The sequence below is a fragment of the Strix uralensis genome, chromosome 1 (genome assembly GCF_047716275.1).
Source record: "Strix uralensis isolate ZFMK-TIS-50842 chromosome 1, bStrUra1, whole genome shotgun sequence".
In the NCBI taxonomy this organism is placed as follows: Eukaryota; Metazoa; Chordata; class Aves; order Strigiformes; family Strigidae; genus Strix; species Strix uralensis.
This window is the reverse complement of record NC_133972.1, coordinates 16925137-16942277: the sequence shown is the minus strand read 5'-3', so window position 1 is coordinate 16942277 and position 17141 is coordinate 16925137. Positions and strand designations below refer to the sequence as shown.

Sequence of the window (17141 nt, the reverse complement as noted above, 5' to 3'; positions counted from 1 at the left end):
CAGCCGTGCCTTTTCTGTGCAGCGTGTGACTGGTCATGGGCAGTACGTGGCATGTTCCTTCCTGCACATCTCAGTTTGCCCCATCTCTGGCAGGTCAGGCTTTACTAAGGTTTTGCAGCTGGGCTCTGCTGGTTCTAGGGAGAACTTGGGATTTGTCCTACTTGACTTAACTGCAGCTGGGGCTGCAACCCCAACCTGCACAGTGTCTTCTGCGGATTAACTAAGCCTAACATCTTCCTTCATGCAATCCTTTAACAACTCCAGAAGAGTGCCAGATGCAGGACAGACCTCCAGGTAACACTTGCAGTTTGGCTACAGAGAGCTGACTCTAAATAGGGTTTTCTGACTAGTTATGCTCTTACCCAATAGTATTTCACTGTATATCATCTTTTCTTAATTTCATTCTGAGCATTTTATGTGAAAGAGCATGAAATTAAGACATTTAAGTCACATAACATCTGCTCCTTTCGTCCCTTTCCCACAGGCCCTTTGACCTGATACAGAAGGATGTAGGATTGGTCAATCAACTTTGCATGTGTCCAGGCACTTACAAATTGTTTAGTTACTTGCTGTAGTATTTTCCAGGAATCGAAGTAAGGCTGGCCAGGCATAGGAGCAAATGAAAGAAGTCAAGGGCCGCTATCAAACATGTGCTTGCGCTTGGCCCAAGCCCATGTGGCCCAGAAGCCTGAGGGCCAGCCTTGCTGCTAGGAGCATGGAGGGTGGGACGGTGTGGATGTGAACAGCGTTGCTGACATCTGGTGATGAGCTGGAGGAATGGAGCGGGGGCTGACAGGCCCCAGAGAGCACCTTTTTGCAAAAGGGGTGTGCTCCCTGGGGTTTCACCTGCAGAGCATGGTACCTCAGGAGCACCAGCATCTGCTGCAGAGCGTCTGAATGGAAATGGAAGCACGGGTAGTGTTTGGAGTCATGCTCCTAAGGATGAAGCACCAGAAGCACCGGGAGAGCTGCTGGAGGGCCAAACCAGCCACTGGTGTGAGTCCAGCAGAGCTCTGCATGGGGCTGCTCAAAGAGGGGCTGTGTTGCTGTGTGGGGTTGCAGCTTGCTCCTACTGCCGTGAGTCAGAGATCCTCAGTGTGCCTCCCCAGGGGGGATCATTGCAAGTGTCATGGGGCAGCCCTGTGAGGTCCTCGGTGAGAGGAGGGAGTTTGCCTTTGTGACACATCCAGCCCTGAGGTCCTTCGGCAATCCACAAACACTGCCCAGTCCCAAATGGCTGAAATCTCAAAGCTAAAGCTTGTGAGAGAAACTGAATAAGAGCAAATATTTAAATAAAATTATACAGTAGCATCACCATTTATTTCAGAATGTCTCTTCCAGAAACCAGCACAGGCAGCAAACGCAGAGCAAGGAAGCTGATAGGGCCAGTACAAACCAGTAGTTACAAAATGAAGGAAACCATGGGGAAGTCAGAAACATCAATGAAGCATCAATGAAGTGAGCAGCGCTGTTCGGGGAAACATGAAACTGTTCCATTGCCCTGGGGCCAAACACAGTCCCAGCAGTGACAGAGGCCAGTGGTAGGCCAGCGTGAAGAGTGACAAGACTGTGGATCATAGATCTGTAATTAAGCAGGCTGATCTCTTTGGGACTTGGGCTAAGCACCATGCAGAATGAATTCTGGTCTGGGCTAGGGCAGATTTTCTGGTGATTTTTTTTAAAAAAGCTAGAGATGAGAAATCCACCATGATAAGCTATTTTAAAATCCAATTAACTAGTAGATTAATTACCCTTGCTATTAAAAATGTGTCTCATTTCTAATATGTGTTTGCCCGGCTTCAATTTCCAGCTACCGGATTTAGTTTTACCTCTAAGTGCCACTCAGAAGAACTGGCAATGCTGAACAAACTCTGTAGCCTGCCGCTCAGAAAGCTTGGCAAGGCGCAGCTGAGGACCAGCAATGGATGTCAGCACAGTGACGGAGGGTGTGTTCAGCCCACGTGCCCACAGCGCTTCATGGAAGAGTGCTGTCAACCCTTCCTGCCCTGTAAATCCGGGACTGAAGAACAGGCAGGTGCCTACAACTGCACACAGGACTCCAAGGAGCAACCACGGTGTGTCCTACCAGCACCCCTCTGAAGTTCCCACTGCCAGGAATCACTGGCAATCCGTAACTCACCTGTGGCTCTTCTCTGAACCCTCTCCAATTTCTCAGTTTTTTGGAAATGTTGACCCCAGAGCAGGATGCCCCAGCAGCAGAGAATCCAAAGAATTGCAGTTGTTGAGCACCTGCCCCAGGTTTCTGTGTGTAAACATACATTCTGCATAATGAAAACTCAATAAATATCTCCGCTCTGTATTTGAAACAACAAATAATATTAATATTTTACAGTGGTAATGAAATACTTTCTATTCCATCAGTAATTAAGGAAGATGCTAAAGAGAAACTGTTTAAGTAACAATTTTTATAATCTGCAGGAGGATAACTTACATCCAAGAGTATTTAACTGGCTAATGAGTTCACTGAACCATTGATTTTTTTTTCTTTATAACAAATCGTGTCACACTGAGGAACTTAAGATAACAGGGGAGGGGGGGGGAAATCCAATGTCTTGCCGGTATTCAAATGTGTTCACGTGGATATCCAAGAAACTACAGAGCAGTTAGTTCAACGTACACCCCAAGCAATCACAGACAAGCAGCCGAAGGATGTACTGGGTAAATTAGTAAAAGCTAGAACCCGGATTAAAGTCATTCAAATTAATGTCATTTGAAAGAGGTACTTTCAAATAATTTTATGTAATTTTTTTGTAAGCCTACAAGTTTGATAGAGCTAACAAGATAGATATGGCATGCTTAGACTCCTGTAACTCATTTGACTTAGTTCTGCATGACATTCTAATACGAAAAGTTAGCTGTATGCTATAGTCAGTGTGATCAGTATTAACAAATTTGAAAGAATTGGGTAGCTGAGAAGACATTCTATATAGCCATGACAGATTTCTAGTTGTATTCTATTCACATATTAATGCCATATGTTACTAGCAATCAGAAAATTAAAAAAAAAAACAATTGCTGGTAAAATTATCGGGGTGGATAAAAATGAATTGTTGGAGTGGTAAAAGTAACAGGTAGCACTTGTGCAAGACAACCTAATCTGAATTGCTTGAAACACCAGGTTCATGAAAAATGTGGTTTGTTACATCTAAGAATGAGGTGCAACATATAGGAAAGAAGAACGTGGGTGTCATTTTAAAACAGGGATGACATCCTGGATAGTAATAACTCTGAAAACCTCAGAGGTTGCGACATAGCTATCTGAACATGGGAGGGCACCGCTGCCAAGGCCGTCCTCTTCCTGGACTGTGTAAATAATCAAGTAATGTCAAATATGAATCTAAGGCTCCTGAGGCATTTGTGTAGATCTCACATCCACCTGGGTAAGAATAACTTTTACGCAATCATAGGGCAACCACATTTTGAATGTTGCGCACAGCTGTACTTCCTTCATCTCAAAGTGATGGAGTAGGATCGGTAAAGGGACAGGGAAAGCCTGTGCTTGTGGTTAAGGGTTGTGTGACAGCTTCCACGCAGCGAATGACAGTGCAATAGAATTTCAGCCTGAGTAAGGAGAGAAATGACAGGGATCTATATGGTTTTGAATAATATGATGAAGAGGAACAGACTATAGTTGCCCACATATTCTTAGAATACAAGAGTTAAAGGGCATCAAATGAAACAAGAAGGTGACAGCGTAAAGCCAAATAAAAAGAGGTGATCAACACAATGTGCAAGTAAGTTATCGTTGCCACAAGGATATCAGAATGCTCAAACATACATGGGTGCAAAAAGTGACTGGTCAAATTTATGGGCAAAAAAAAATCTCTCTACAACTGCTAAATACAAAGATGTCCTTTTGACTCAAAAGTACCTGAAATGCAATTTACAGAGCTCAGGGGTGGGGATGGACATTCTAGGGAAGGGCTTTTCTATACTTGCTTTGTCCTTGTACCCTTCTATAGGCACCATTGTGGTTTACTAGTCCACCCATTATGGCATGTCATGCTCTTTTCTGTGGAACAGGAAAGATCAAGTAAGAGTCAAGCAGATATTCGAGGCTGGGAAGCCTACAGGGAGATACTGATGTAGCTGATCTTTCAGTTAAAGGAAGGGGGTACTAGGAACAGGCAATGCTTTGACTGCACAGGGAGGGTCAGAGTAAGACCCAGTGGCTGCAGCTAGGATGGAAACTTCTGTCTAGAAATGGGATGATTTTTTTTTTTTCCCCTGAGCACATCACTTGGACAGCTACACTGAGAATGTGGCAGTGGACTCACATTACTTCTGCCAGTCACAAGGGTGCCTCTTGCTGACTGCTCTGCCAAAAAACCCAGGTGGATGCTGAAGCAGGAACAACAGCATGTGCCCAAGAGACGTTCCCAGTGAACCTGGGACACAGTAGCAACCAGCAGCTGCCTGTGCCAGTTGATAAAAACACATCAGAACCACATGACCCTGTGCTAATAATGTCCCATGCTTGCGGTCCTCTGTTGAGACCGTAGCCCTCACACTCAGGACAGCTAAATTTCCCTGGCATAACTCCTGTCCCAGCAAGTACATTCAATGCTACATTAGAAATTCCCCCTTTAGAAATCTGAGAAAAAGTAGCACAGCTTGTTATATTGCCAAAATGCACCCTGGAACATTGAATCTTTTAAATTCTGTTCTTGTGTTTTTTAAAAATCAGTTGCTAATCAATTAGCATAACTGAGTTAAACTCAGAGCATTTGTTCTCACCCTGCACTTAGCTTGAACTTTTCTGATTGTTTCAGTTCTGAAAAAGGGCTTGAGCGCCCAAAGCTTTTTCTGGTAGTTGGTTTGGTTTGGTTTGGTTTGGTTTGGTTTGGTTTGGTTTGGTTTGGTTTGGTTTGGTTTGGTTTGGTTTTTTCGACCAGTTAAATCAGTCAGTCTGTAAAAGATACCTCCCTTTTCCTACTAGCCTCACATTCCTTGGAAATGGTTAGTCAGTGATATTCTTACACACAATGAAATCATGCCCTTTTAATTTCAGTGGGAACACAGACGAAATCTAGTCCATGAAGATTTGTGCCCAGGGATGGTGTGCCCCTCTCAGCCACCTGCCTGACCTCAGCCCTCCCACTCACGCTGGGATGCCCTGCCTGCAAACCTGGTAGCTCCAAAAGGAACCCTGGAAATTCACCTGCAGTCCCAGCACGGCTCCTGCGTTACAGCAGGTGCCAGGGAGCCTTTGTCCAAAGAGGAGCTGGCAGTGCCAGGAGTCGGCCTGCCCGTGTGTGCAGTGGCACTGCATGCGCCTGTGTTTGCAGAAACAAAACACGGTAGCTGCACCTCTTTCAACCTGAGCTGCCCTCATCACCCAAACGCAGAGCAGACTTCAGAGCTAGCAAAAGTAACCAGCAAGACCCGAGGCGTGGCTTTAAGTCTAACAGCTGCAAGAAACAATTACAAAACAAAGCAAATCATTAAATTCGATCCTTCCTTGTCCTTAAAGTGATATTATCTTCATGACTCAGTACATATTACTGAACATACGTTATTGCAGGTATATGGACAGTGCTGGAAAGAAGAAGGACTGGTAAACCAGCCCCACATGTACTGCCCTGCAGACCGCCTTCATACCAAAGATATCCATTCAGGCTAAGGCAATCCCAGACTGCTGCCACCAAAAGGGACAGACCTTCCTTTTTCTGCTCCTCCGCCAGTCGCAGACATGATCTGGCTAAAAATAAACACTCTAAAGTGGTGATTAGACTTTGGGAATAAGACTACAGGACCTGATCCCATAAACAGGTCACCCTGAACAGACAGGTGAGCTCAGATAGCAGGAGGGTGGTGACTTCAGGATGGGTTCCTGCACTGGTTTGAGGGAAATGCACTACTGAGACATGGTAAGAGTGTGGGCCATTATTTAGTTATTTTAAAAGCTTTGACTCCCCTGCTCCCTTCATCCCTGTTTTGCAGATAGTCTTGGTACGTCACCTTGAGCCAACCCCTCACCTCTCTGCCCATGGATGTCATAAAGCACATTGTTAAACCTTCTTGAAACATACCATCTCTATGCTGCAATAGTCGTACCTACACACATAGGCTGCCACAACTGGTGTCCTGACACCTTTTGTAAGCCTGTAATGTGTAAACACATTCTCATTGTATCTTATTAGCATTCATGCTGTGGTGCATCACTGGTGTGAGTGCATTTGGAACGGCACGCTGACCCTCACATAGTTATTTCAAGCTTGCTACCTCAGAGAAGCACGGTCTAGTTGTGTAAGGCGGTGATAATCAGGGGAGTAGAGCTACACCCTGTGTCCCAGAAGAGGCAGAAAAAGACAGAAGCATCGGATCTGTCAAACCGCTTAGCCTTCAGATCTGTGCGTTCCAGTGTCCTGGCGCTGATGTGGACATTAACAGAGGCCTTAGAAAACCAGGGCACCAAGAGGAGCAACCTGCAGTGCTGCTCCAGTGTACTTTCTGCCAGCCAGCCACAGCTCAGGCACTCCTTGAGTCAGAAGCAGGAACAGAGTCCGCTACAGCAACTCTTTAAAGGATGGTTAGCGCTTTGATTTCTTTATAACCGTGTCTTTAAACCACGGGAACAAGGGTTATCCTTTACCTTGTCTAGAGTGCAGTGCAGCCCAGGCAGCAGCGTGTGGACCTGCACTGTGCTCTGGTAGATGCTGGCCGGGCTGTCGCAGGGGCTGGCTGCTCTGTGCCCAGGGGACTGGTGTTCTCAGGGCATGCTTCCTCCTCGCCCCACATCAAAGTCCTCAGTGCTGGCACAAGCACTGCTGTCCTGTGCCAAGCTGCAACCCCAGACACGGTACCTGCGTGGGAAGTGTTTGTTGTGCCTCAGCCCCACACCCACCACACATTTTCCTCTGTCTTCTGAGAAGCAGGTGGGTGCTTAGGTCTGAGGGTGCACAAGCCACTGTGGATGGCAAGTCGCATGGATGAGCTCTGTCAGGATAGCAAGGCAGAAGTTGTACTCTGGTAGGTATAGAGAAAGACTAGGGTTTATTCCAAACACCTTTGGGTACAAACTGTAAACAACTTGACTAAAGACAGGATCCCAACAAATGTCCAGGACACCAGAGCTGCCTGGTTCAGGTTAGAGTTTGTAGATTTGGGATAGGGAGACTGATACCCTGCCACTAAAACTGTGATCTCTGCAGTGTATTTGCTCTTTGTCCCACAGAATGCCCTAATCCCCACATCTTGCTTTTGTTAGTGAATCTGGAGTTTGTCCTCATTAGTATGGGTAAACAGAATGTTCCAAAGTAGGTGCATGAGGCAGACCACAAGGCTGTTGGGACAGGGACATAGCACCAGGTTTGAAATGGGGGGCTGACGAGGCCTGGCAGGAGGTGTGCGAGGGGAATGGGTTAGCTGGGAAGGCACAGACTGCACCGGCAGGGATGGAACATCTGCACAGAAAGGCACAGCAGGACTGGAACCACAGCCCTTAGTAGAGAACATCCTCGAAGCTGAGCAGCAGGAAACGGTGCAAGGCCCTTGGCAGGTGCAGCTGAGACAGGACCAGAAGCAACCGGCCCTCCAGGAAGGTCCTGAGTGCACAGCGAGCCAGGTGCTGCAAGGAGCGAGGTCTTTGCTCCAGGGAGAAAAGTGATTGGTAGAAACGTGGGTATTTCTACAGAGAGAGGAGAGAGGACCAGAGGCAGACAAAACTGAAGATACCACCCTGGGAGCAGAGGTAGAACCAGACATCCCTTTACCTTAGTCATTATGGTGCATCCTCCCTATCCCCCAACAGGACCACCCCTGTGCCCTGTACATCCCCACCCAGCCCCAGCCCTGCTGTGCCCCAATGTTCCCCCCAGCCTCCTCTGGCACCCTGCTGCGATAGCCCGGCTGCACAACCTCACCTGTACAACCTCCGCTGGAACCGCTTCCACCCAGTCCTCGGAGACGCGCACGTGGTCGTAGCTGTTCATCAGGGCCTCGATGACCCGCGGGCAGGTATGGCAGTACCGCAGCACCTGCACCAGGGAGAGAGCAGATCAACACCGAGGTCCTGCAAGCCCCACCTTCACCTCCTAAAAAAGCTGCTCCAAAACAGCCTTGATAAATCTAGGGAACTAATGTCCTTCCCGCATGCTGTCCCAGGAGATCGAACCCACCGATGGTGGGAAGTGCCGGAGCACCGCTCCTGCAAAGAGGGTGACTGAGCCAACACCCAACACTCAAGTGAGCGCAACTGGGTCCCCACAGCCTCTCCTCAGATGCAGGGACTAACGTACATGGCTGGGATGCAGATCTCCTTCATCTGCCTCACTGCTGCAAGTCACTCATAAGCAGCCAGCACGCTGCTTTATGCATTTTCTTAGTTAGAGCATAAGCCATTCTGGGACAAGGGCTGACATCCATCTCGTGCAAGACTAAGGCATACCATGCCTCTGTTGAGGGCTACATGGGGGTCTCAGGGATGTATTGTGCTTTCTTGGCTGGGGGCTGCAGACACATCATAGAATCATAGAATCATCTTGGTTGGAAAAGACCTTGAAGATCATCCAGTCCAACCATTAACCTCACACTGACCGTTCTCAACTCCACCAGATCCCTCAGTGCTGGGTCAACCCGACTCTGAAACCCCTCCAGGGATGGGGACTCCACCCCTGCCCTGGGCAGCCCATTCCAATGCCCAACAACCCCTTCTGGAAAGAAATACTTCCTAATAGCCAGTCTAACCCTGCCCTGGTGCAGCTTGAGGCCATTCCCTCTTGTCCTATCGCTTGTTCCTGGGTTCAAGAGACTCATCCCCAGCTCTCTGCACCCTCCTTTCAGGTAGCTGCAGAGGGCGATGAGGTCTCCCCTCAGCCTCCTCTTCTCCAGACTAAACCCCCCCAGTTCCCTCAGCCACTCCCCATCAGACCTGTGCTCCAGACCCTGCACCAGCTTCGTTGCCCTTCTCTGGACACGCTCGAGTCATTCAATGTCCTTTTTGTAGTGAGGGGCCCAAAACTGAACCCAGTCATCAAGGTGCGGCCTCACCAGTGCCGAGCACAGGGGTAAGATCCCTTCCCGGTCCCTGCTGGCCACGCTATTGCTGATACAAGCCAGGATGCCATTGGCCTTCTTGGCCACCTGGGCACACTGCTGGCTCACGTTCAGCCGGCTGTCAATCAACACCCCCAGGTCCCTCTCTGACTGGCAGCTCTCCAGCCACTCCTCCCCAAGCCTGTAGCGCTGCTGGGGGTTGTTGTGGCCCAAGTGCAGCACCCGGCATTTGGCCTTACTGAAACTCCTCCAGCTGGCCTGAGCCCATCGCTCCAGCCTGTCCAGGTCTCTCTGCAGAGCCTCCCTACCCTCGAGCCGATCAACACTCCCACCCAACTTGGTGTCATCTGCAAACTGACTGAGGGCGCGCTTGATCCCCTTGTCCAGATCATCAATAAAGATGTTAAACATCCTGTACCTCTACTGTGTGCAGTGGGTGTCCTAAGAGGTACAGTGCCCATGTTAGCTGCTACACAGAACCCCAGGAAGACACCACACGTATTTTATGCCACACCTCTCCGGTGTGTACCATGCCCGTGTAGGTGCAAGCCATATGCCAGGGCAGTGTACCTCACACCACCAGTGTGGCCTTCGGAGCACACCCCACCCCTGCGTAGCTGCACAGAGGCAAATCCCCCCCGGCTCTTGGCTCCCACTCCCTATGGCCCAGGCCAGCAGTAGCTGTCAGAGTCTATTCCGGCTCTACGAGTGATCCTCATTATCTGGCGTTAATAGGAGATTAATTAGTGTTAATTGTTGATTTTCCTGTATTTTCCCAAAGGGGAGAGCAATCTGCTGATCTCCGGGCTGGGTAATTATTGCACTGCTCAGGAATTAAGACAGGAAATTAACCCTTTGTTTGCTGGTGTCTTGCAGAGACGGCATGAGCTGGAGGGTACACCCCAGAGAGGAAACATATCCCTTGAGAGGAAAAGGGCCAACACTTTCCAGGGCAAGTGATGATGGAAACTGGGTAAGTACTGTCCATGCAGCTTAGCAGACAGAAGCAAGAGCGTCCTACAGGAGAACATGCCCCAGGAGAAAACTTCAGGGAATTCCTTACCAGTAATGCCCATTCCCCCCCTCCCAGACCCTGGGAAGAGAGTGGCAGGACAGCAAGCAGGCTGGCACAGAATAAGCCCTGCCATGACAGAGACACCCTTGCTCTCACTGGGACCCTGATGTTCACAGCCTTCCCTCCCCACCGTGCTCCTGGCACAGCTGTGAGCCCCACACCTTGAGCAGGGAGCCAGGCCAGATGCGGATGGCACCATAGTTGAGCAGGGCTTGCACCACAAGCTCTGGGTGATGCTCGAGCTTGTAGGCAGTGGCTTGCAGGATATTGTGCAGTGCCGTGTTGCCGCTGTAGTTCATGACGTTGACATTTGCACCCCGGGCCAGCAGTAACTCTACTACTTGAGCATTAGCATTCTTGCAGGCCAGGTGAAGCGGGTGCTGCCGGTCCCTATCTGCAGCGTTGATGTCAGCACCACTCTCCACCAGCAGCTGGCAGACCCGGTAGTAGCCGTCCATGTCCTGGGGTTGGTGGGGCTGCGCACAGGCAGCATTCAGTGGTGTCTGTCCCTCCTCATTCATTGCCTCCAGCTCTGCCCCGTAGCGCAGCAGCAGCTGAACGTGCTCTGTTAGGCCATGCCGTGCCGCTACATGCAACGCTGTGTCGTCTTCCTCCTCTGTCCGACTGTTCACACTGGCACCATGCTGCAGCAGCTGCTGGACACACCTGCGTGGGCCAAGACGACTCAGTGACAGGCTCTCCTCTCCAGCTCCTATCTTACTCCCACCCCTGTCACCCTCCACGTCTGTACTGTCCCACAGCTTTCACTTTTCCCAGGAGTCCAAGAATCCCTGCTTCTCATGCCCTGGAGCTTTAAGCGAGGATGACTGGTGGGCAGAGGTAGTGTCATCCTAATTCTAGCTAACTCTCCACAGATCTTCATTAAAGTGTCATCACAGAGACTGTTCCCACACAACCACGGAGGCCCATCTGCACAGCGCATGCACAGTGTGAACCATCAGCTCTGCACTGCTGGTGGGTAACAAGACGGCAGCCACCACGCTCAGCTGCATCAGCTGAGGACTAGAACTTGCAGTCATCTGTTAGACTTCAGAGGTGATCTGGGTCCAGGAACAGGCAGTAAGGTCACCCCATTCAGCAGCCATCACTGCAACCACCAGCCCAGCTGCAGGGATGAATGAGTAGGGACCCCTTCCACACAGGATGGGGCTTGAGGGGGAGGAAGACCCACTGTACCCCCCCTGCAGAACTCACTCGAAGGAGTCTGGGCTCTTGCAGAGATGCAGGGGCTTGTAGCCATCCTCAGAGACAGCCTCGGGGTCAGCACCAAAGCTGAGCAGCAGGCGCACGCAGTCTGTGCTGGCTGCTGCACAAGCCTCATGCAGGGCAGTCTTACCCCCCGGTGCGAAGTTGACGGCAGCACCCCTGAGCAGCAGGAGCCGCAGGCAGTCTGTGTAGCCCCGGCTGGCTGTGATGTGCAGCGGCGTGGTGAGCTCCTGCTCATAGCTCAGAGACCACAGTCCTGCAGGGAAAGAGAGGTCAGGGAGCCACATCCAGCCACAGCGCACAAAAAGCCCTGGGCCCAGACCTGCCTTTTTCCCCAGGGTACCTGATGTATATCCCCCCTTGAGAGGCTCAGGTTTCCCCTCAAGGGACTGCTCGTCCTGCCAGGCCCTTCTCCTTCTACTGGCCTGCCAAAGGCAAAGATCTGGGGACGACTCTTAGGCTACACAGCGACGCTGACAGGGAGCTCAAAGGAGCAGGAGTGGCAGAGGCGGTTCCCAGACAGTTCTGGGTTGACCCAGCGCTGAGGGATAGGGTGTAGTTGAGAACAGTCAGTGTTACATTAATGGTTGGACTAGATGATCTTCAAGGTCTTTTCCAACCTAGATCATTCTGTGATTCTAAGAGTGCTTTTCGCCTGCAGCTCAGGGTTTCTGTTGACAAGGGTACAGCGGGTGAAGGGCCTGGGGCACAGGCAGGGCTGAAAGCAGCAAGGTGGCTGGGAAGAGCACCACACATGAAGTACCACAAATACAAGGAACAGGCAGTAAAACAGGTGGACAGGAGATTCAGACAAGCAAGCTTCAGCACAGACGGACATCTACAGCCTAGAAGAGAGCAAGGGGCTGAAAACTGCCAACTCTCAAAGATGCTGACCCAGCTGGAACCCTTGCTGAGCTGGTGCAGTCCGCAGCTGTTACAGGAAAGGGGCTCCTTGAATCATGCTTCTTGCTGCCCATCCAGGCTGGGCTGGAGGACCCTGTCCCAGACTGTGGGACATGTTGAACGCTACATCCCTCTCATCTCTCTCTTGCAGAAGCAGCATGTGGTCAACTGTGTTTCACACAGTTCAAACTGAACCATCTCAAGGACGTAACACAGGGCTGTGATAATTCCTGGCCAGCACAAGACACAGAGAGAACCAGCAGCCCAGCACAAGCTGCACACAGACAGAACAGGCACACAGGGCCAGGCTACAGGGCCGGTCACAGAAGGAGCACAACGTGGAGCTTGAATCTCCTTTTCCCTGGCGGGGAACTGAAGCAGTTTCCAAGCACTTGCACAACCCCTGCTAGAAGGGTCAGGTACCCTGGACATACCTCACACTCCCAGACACGTGCACACTCTCCCAACCACATCCCAGTGCTCTCACTCCCATCCCCACTCCTCCGTAACTCAAAGAGCACCCATAACATACAATCCTGGCACTAGCAATGCCCTGCAGCATAAGCAAAAGGCTCTGAGCCCCTGTTCAGCTGGGTCACGCTGCCTTCCCACTGCCCTCCTGCATACTCAGCCAGCGCAGGTTGAAGCGGTAGTTCTTCCACTCTTCCAGGTCACTGGTGTCGAACACAGCATTGGGACTCAAGTTGTTCTGAGGGTCACTGAGGATCTCGGCCACAATCTCCCGATCCCCAGTCAGCAGGGCCTGCCAGTAGGCCTGGGCAGGGCCATCCACCTTCTGCGTGCAGATGGGCTCCTGACTCTTGTCTCCTCTGCCTGTGATGCTACCCATGGCACAGCACCCAGACCCTCCACAGAAACCAGGGCAGGACTTGCTGCTGCCTCCCTGGCCAGGCTCTGAGCCTGGGGATACAGCCCCACCAGCGCCCCGTGCTCCGGCTGACGGGCTGCCTGCCTGTCCTGGGGCACTGCGCAGGGAGGGAGGACATGTCACATCCCTGTTTGGCCCAGGTTGGGTGCAGCTCAGGTCTCAGCTGTTCTATTCTGGGCAACCTTGTGACCAAATGTTTGGGCCAAGAGGCTGATAAGGACACTCCTCTCAGGCAGCCGTATCTCTGCGGTCCCTGGCTGTGGAGGGAAAGTCCCTAGGCAGGGCAGCACAGTAGTCCAAAGGGTAGAAATGGAGACAGGACATCACTAAGAAAACAGAGAGGGAAGTAGTCTCATGCCCAACTAGTCTGCTGTCACCCAGTTGCTGCCCAGAACACAACTCAGCTGCCTCCATACACCAGCAGCACATCTTTGTCCAGCCCTCAGCTCCTTGCACATCCCCAGCACTGCACACCCATTTGCTAGTTCCACCCGAGCCCTTGGCACTAGACAGGTTTTTAAACAAGTCACAGGAAAGTTCTTTTTAATCAAAGGTTAAAACCAAATGACAGATAGAAATAGGTACAAGGATGGGAAACAGTGCCTTACAAGTGAAGTATAAACATAGAAAGTAATTATTCTTTAGGCCCCTTCCTACGTTTCCTTGAAATTGTCCCCAACACTGGACACTTTTAAGATTCAGCTGGACAGGGTGCTGGGCCACCTCATCTAGTCCATGCTTTTTCCAAGAAAGGTTGGACCAGATGATCCTTGAGGTCCCTTCTAACCTGGTATTCTAGTCTATGAAATTCGGCCCTTTCCCATCCTCTGACAGTCCCCTTACTCAGGGTTCCTCACTGCTGTCCTTGGAAATGCCACCTCTCCCCACTTAGTTGTATAAACCCACCCTGCCCCTACTTTGGTAACAGAACAGCATGCATTGCTCAGTTTGTCAGCATTGTCTGCATTTTGTTCAAACCATATGTTCTAGAGAACGTATCAAACTACGTGGAAGACTAGTAGCGTTTAGTTTAATTCTGTGTCATGGAACTATTCAGATCATGCATCTAAAAACAAGTTAAGTGACTCCAATAGACCACCAAGCAACAATTACCTGGGAGACCAGAGAAAAGTGTAAGATAGGGAACTTTACCCTTCTCAGTAATGAAAATAAATGACCAAGTTCTATACTGACAGTCTCCAGCATGCTCTGTGTGTGCAGACTTCACCACCTTGTCTAGCTAAAATGTAGCACACGAAAGGTAAAAAGAGAGAAGCACCTGGCAGACTGTCTCACCTGATGGGATCCTCTAATTCCCTAAAGATAGAAGCAGGCATCCCTCGAGAGCTTGAGGTTCCCAATCACAAAAGCATAGCCAGGGAGGTGAAAAGCATCACCAGGGAGATGAAAGGCCGTGTGAGTTAATGTCAGTAACACCATACAATTTACACTTCCTCTGGGCTTCTTAAAATATCAGTAGGGATAACTTGAGAAAGACCAGGTCGCTAGAATCTAGTTTTAAGGTCGCTGGTGGGTAAGTTTTAAGGAACTGTCCCTACAGGCCAATGAGGTACATAACCAAAGCCTTAAGTAACATGAAGGTTTGCTTTGGTTTTTGTTCTTATCTGATAAATCTGGCATTACAGTTTTGGTCTGTACTAGATGAATGATCTTGTTTGGTTGGGTTTTTAACGTCTTGCAACTTTGGTGATAAGAGCACTTTCTGTGTGAAGTTGTTTTACATCAGTTCTTTCATTTTCTTTGGAGCACAAATCTTTACAAGCAGACTGACTTGCTGTTCAAGCGTCTGTCAGCCCAGCATAAGACAGGAAATAAAATGTGCAACTAATATTTTATTAACAAGTGGTCTCAGTTACACAAAGGGTAATACCTTTTATATTTTTATTCCTAAGTAGACTGTAACAGTTCAAAACCTCAGCTGTACAAATCTGGGATCTCTCTAAATAATCCTCACCACCCACAAGCAGCGGCACTTGCATCTGCAAGCCCACCCTATCGGTTTGTCTCTTGCTAGTGTGGATCCCCACAAAACACTCAGTCATGGTCAAGCTTTATCAGTGTTCTCCATAGCTTTGTGACAGGACACTTGAAATGAACCCAAACCTCTGGGAAAGTGGCCTTTATCAATACCTCTTCCATTCTGGCACAGGGGGACTTTTGCCACCAACCTTCTGTGGAAAAAGAGTGGCGCAATTATGGCCCCTCCACACCTGACACTCCCCATCTTAAATTCTGGGAGTCTGCCTGCACCACACTACTAACAGACAGTGGCAAGGACAAGTGCACTTCCAGCTTGCTAAGCACACCTCTCCCTTTAACACATCAGCTGTGCTGCTGACTGAAAATCTCATCGAATGAGAAAGTAAGCAAAAGGGACCAGAGCGAGCAGAAGCACGTGTGGCAGCCACAAGACGTAGCTGGGCAAGGTACAGTGAAGTGTACAGGTGGGGGGAAACACCAAGGACAACCAGCTTCTACCTCCTGTCACTCAGGACAAGCTTGCTTCCACCAGTGCCTCTGGTAGACTAGTTTTCTGCTCCCCTTGCCCAGTCCATATCACAGAAGAGAACTGCTTGCAGGGGGCAATATGAAAGAAAGCATATGAAAGAAAGCAAAACACCAAATGCTTTTGTTCTGGAGGAAAGCCCCCTTCAGCTGATGACTGTTAATCCTCCCATATGAACCTCCCTGCAGCTTCTCAGAGTCAGTGTTTGGAGCGGAGCTCCGTTTCATACCCGAATTTCACCACAGCAGCAGGAAGTAGCAGGTAGGTATGGAGCAATTGTGGCTTGGTCCCCAACCAGCTGCCTACAAGGCTGAAGCACAGCCATGCCTCTTCCTCAGGATATGGGCTAAGGTCTGCCTGAAGGGCACTGCTAAGACCTCTCTGCTGTTCCCAAAGCATATCATAGCCTCCAGTTTCTAACGAACTGGACTAACAGACCCACCTTCAGACATAAGGCAGGAAAAGCCTCCTTATGCCACCTGATGCCTTTTCACCTAAAGCACTCCAACTCACACATATTTCACATCTATCTCAGCAATCTTTAACAGGACAGTCTTGATGTTGTTCCACCCGAGCAGCCCTTCCAAGGGCCCTACCCTCACCATTTCCCAGTAGATCTGCTTCTGGCCATCTTCAACAAACCTGCTACCATTTGTTCTACAGCCCTGGAATTCTCCTTCCTCATTCAAAAGCCTTTCTTCAGGTCCCTCTTCCACCACCCTGTCCCCACCACTGGGGATTCCTCTCAACACTTTTCTCAGGTGTCTGCACTCTTTCTCTAGTCCCTATCCGGGCATTTTCCATCCCCCCATATCCCAGCCCTGCACACCCACCAAATTTCCTGCTAGTCCAGCGCAGCTCATCACCCTTGATCTCAATGATGAGATTGATGGCTGCGCTCTTGGTGAAGTACTTCTGCACCATCTCCAGGTCCCCAGTGAAGAGCGCGTTCTGGACCAGCAGATCCCGGCACTCCATTGGCTCTAAGCGGCTGTTCTGACATCCCTGGCCGACTGGGCTCAGGCTGTGCTCACCGTGGTGGTACCGGGACCTTATATACCGAGAGTACTTCTGCTGATCCAGCTGCAGCAAGCGTTGTGTGGCAGAGCTGAAAGGAAAGGTGCACTCCATCACAGGGAACAAACAGGACAAGCCTGAACCTTACAGTAAATAAGCTGCTGCAGGCAAGAGCCTCTTATCCAAGGCTATGTCCTTTGCAGGTTGCTCCTGGGTTCCAGCTCCCCAGTGTCTGGCTGGATTCAGGCACCGGCCTGACTCACCCAGTATAAATAGTCCTGCTTGGCAGCTCCCCTTCACCACCTCCCCTCCTTCCAAGAGCTTATTTTCAGCTGCTGGATGCAATCACCAGCACACATTAGGCACAGGAGAGGGGTAGCAGGCAGCCTCGAAACACTCTCTATGTGCTTGTTTGCTCTGCAAAGTCTCTGCTCTGCGCTCTGCTCCCATTTGGAAAGAAACAGAGCAAGGTAGGGGCAATCACA

The 17141-nt window shown here is 50.1% G+C and overlaps 1 protein-coding gene across 2 annotated transcripts; it reads right to left on the bottom strand.

Annotated features, from left to right (window-relative positions):
- Positions 1-1293: 1293 nt before the first annotated feature.
- ASB10 (ankyrin repeat and SOCS box containing 10) lies at positions 1294-16885 on the bottom strand. Of its 2 annotated transcripts, none has more exons than XM_074894988.1 (5): positions 16473-16885; positions 11309-11576; positions 10255-10759; positions 7887-8000; positions 1294-7651 (listed from the first exon to the last, which is right to left on the bottom strand). In XM_074894988.1, exons 1-5 carry the CDS (start codon positions 16768-16770, stop codon positions 7466-7468), a joined length of 1371 nt encoding a protein of 456 aa, XP_074751089.1. In that variant the 5' UTR covers positions 16771-16885; the 3' UTR covers positions 1294-7465. The 2 variants fall into 2 exon arrangements, with proteins under 2 accessions (XP_074751089.1, XP_074707112.1); XM_074851011.1 differs by lacking the exon at positions 16473-16885 and adding an exon at positions 12851-13165.
- Between the last annotated feature and the right edge of the window lie 256 nt (positions 16886-17141).

Coding starts and splice junctions, on each gene's coding strand:
- ASB10 (XM_074894988.1), bottom strand. CDS start 16,770: ATGGAGTGCACCTTTCCTTTCAGCTCTGCCACACAACGCTTGCTGCAG. Junction 11,577..16,472: donor CTGGACTAGCAGGAAATTTG/GTGGGTGTGCAG, acceptor CTTTCCCTGCAG/GACTGTGGTCTCTGAGCTAT. Junction 10,760..11,308: donor AAGAGCCCAGACTCCTTCGA/GTGAGTTCTGCA, acceptor TGGCCCACGCAG/GTGTGTCCAGCAGCTGCTGC.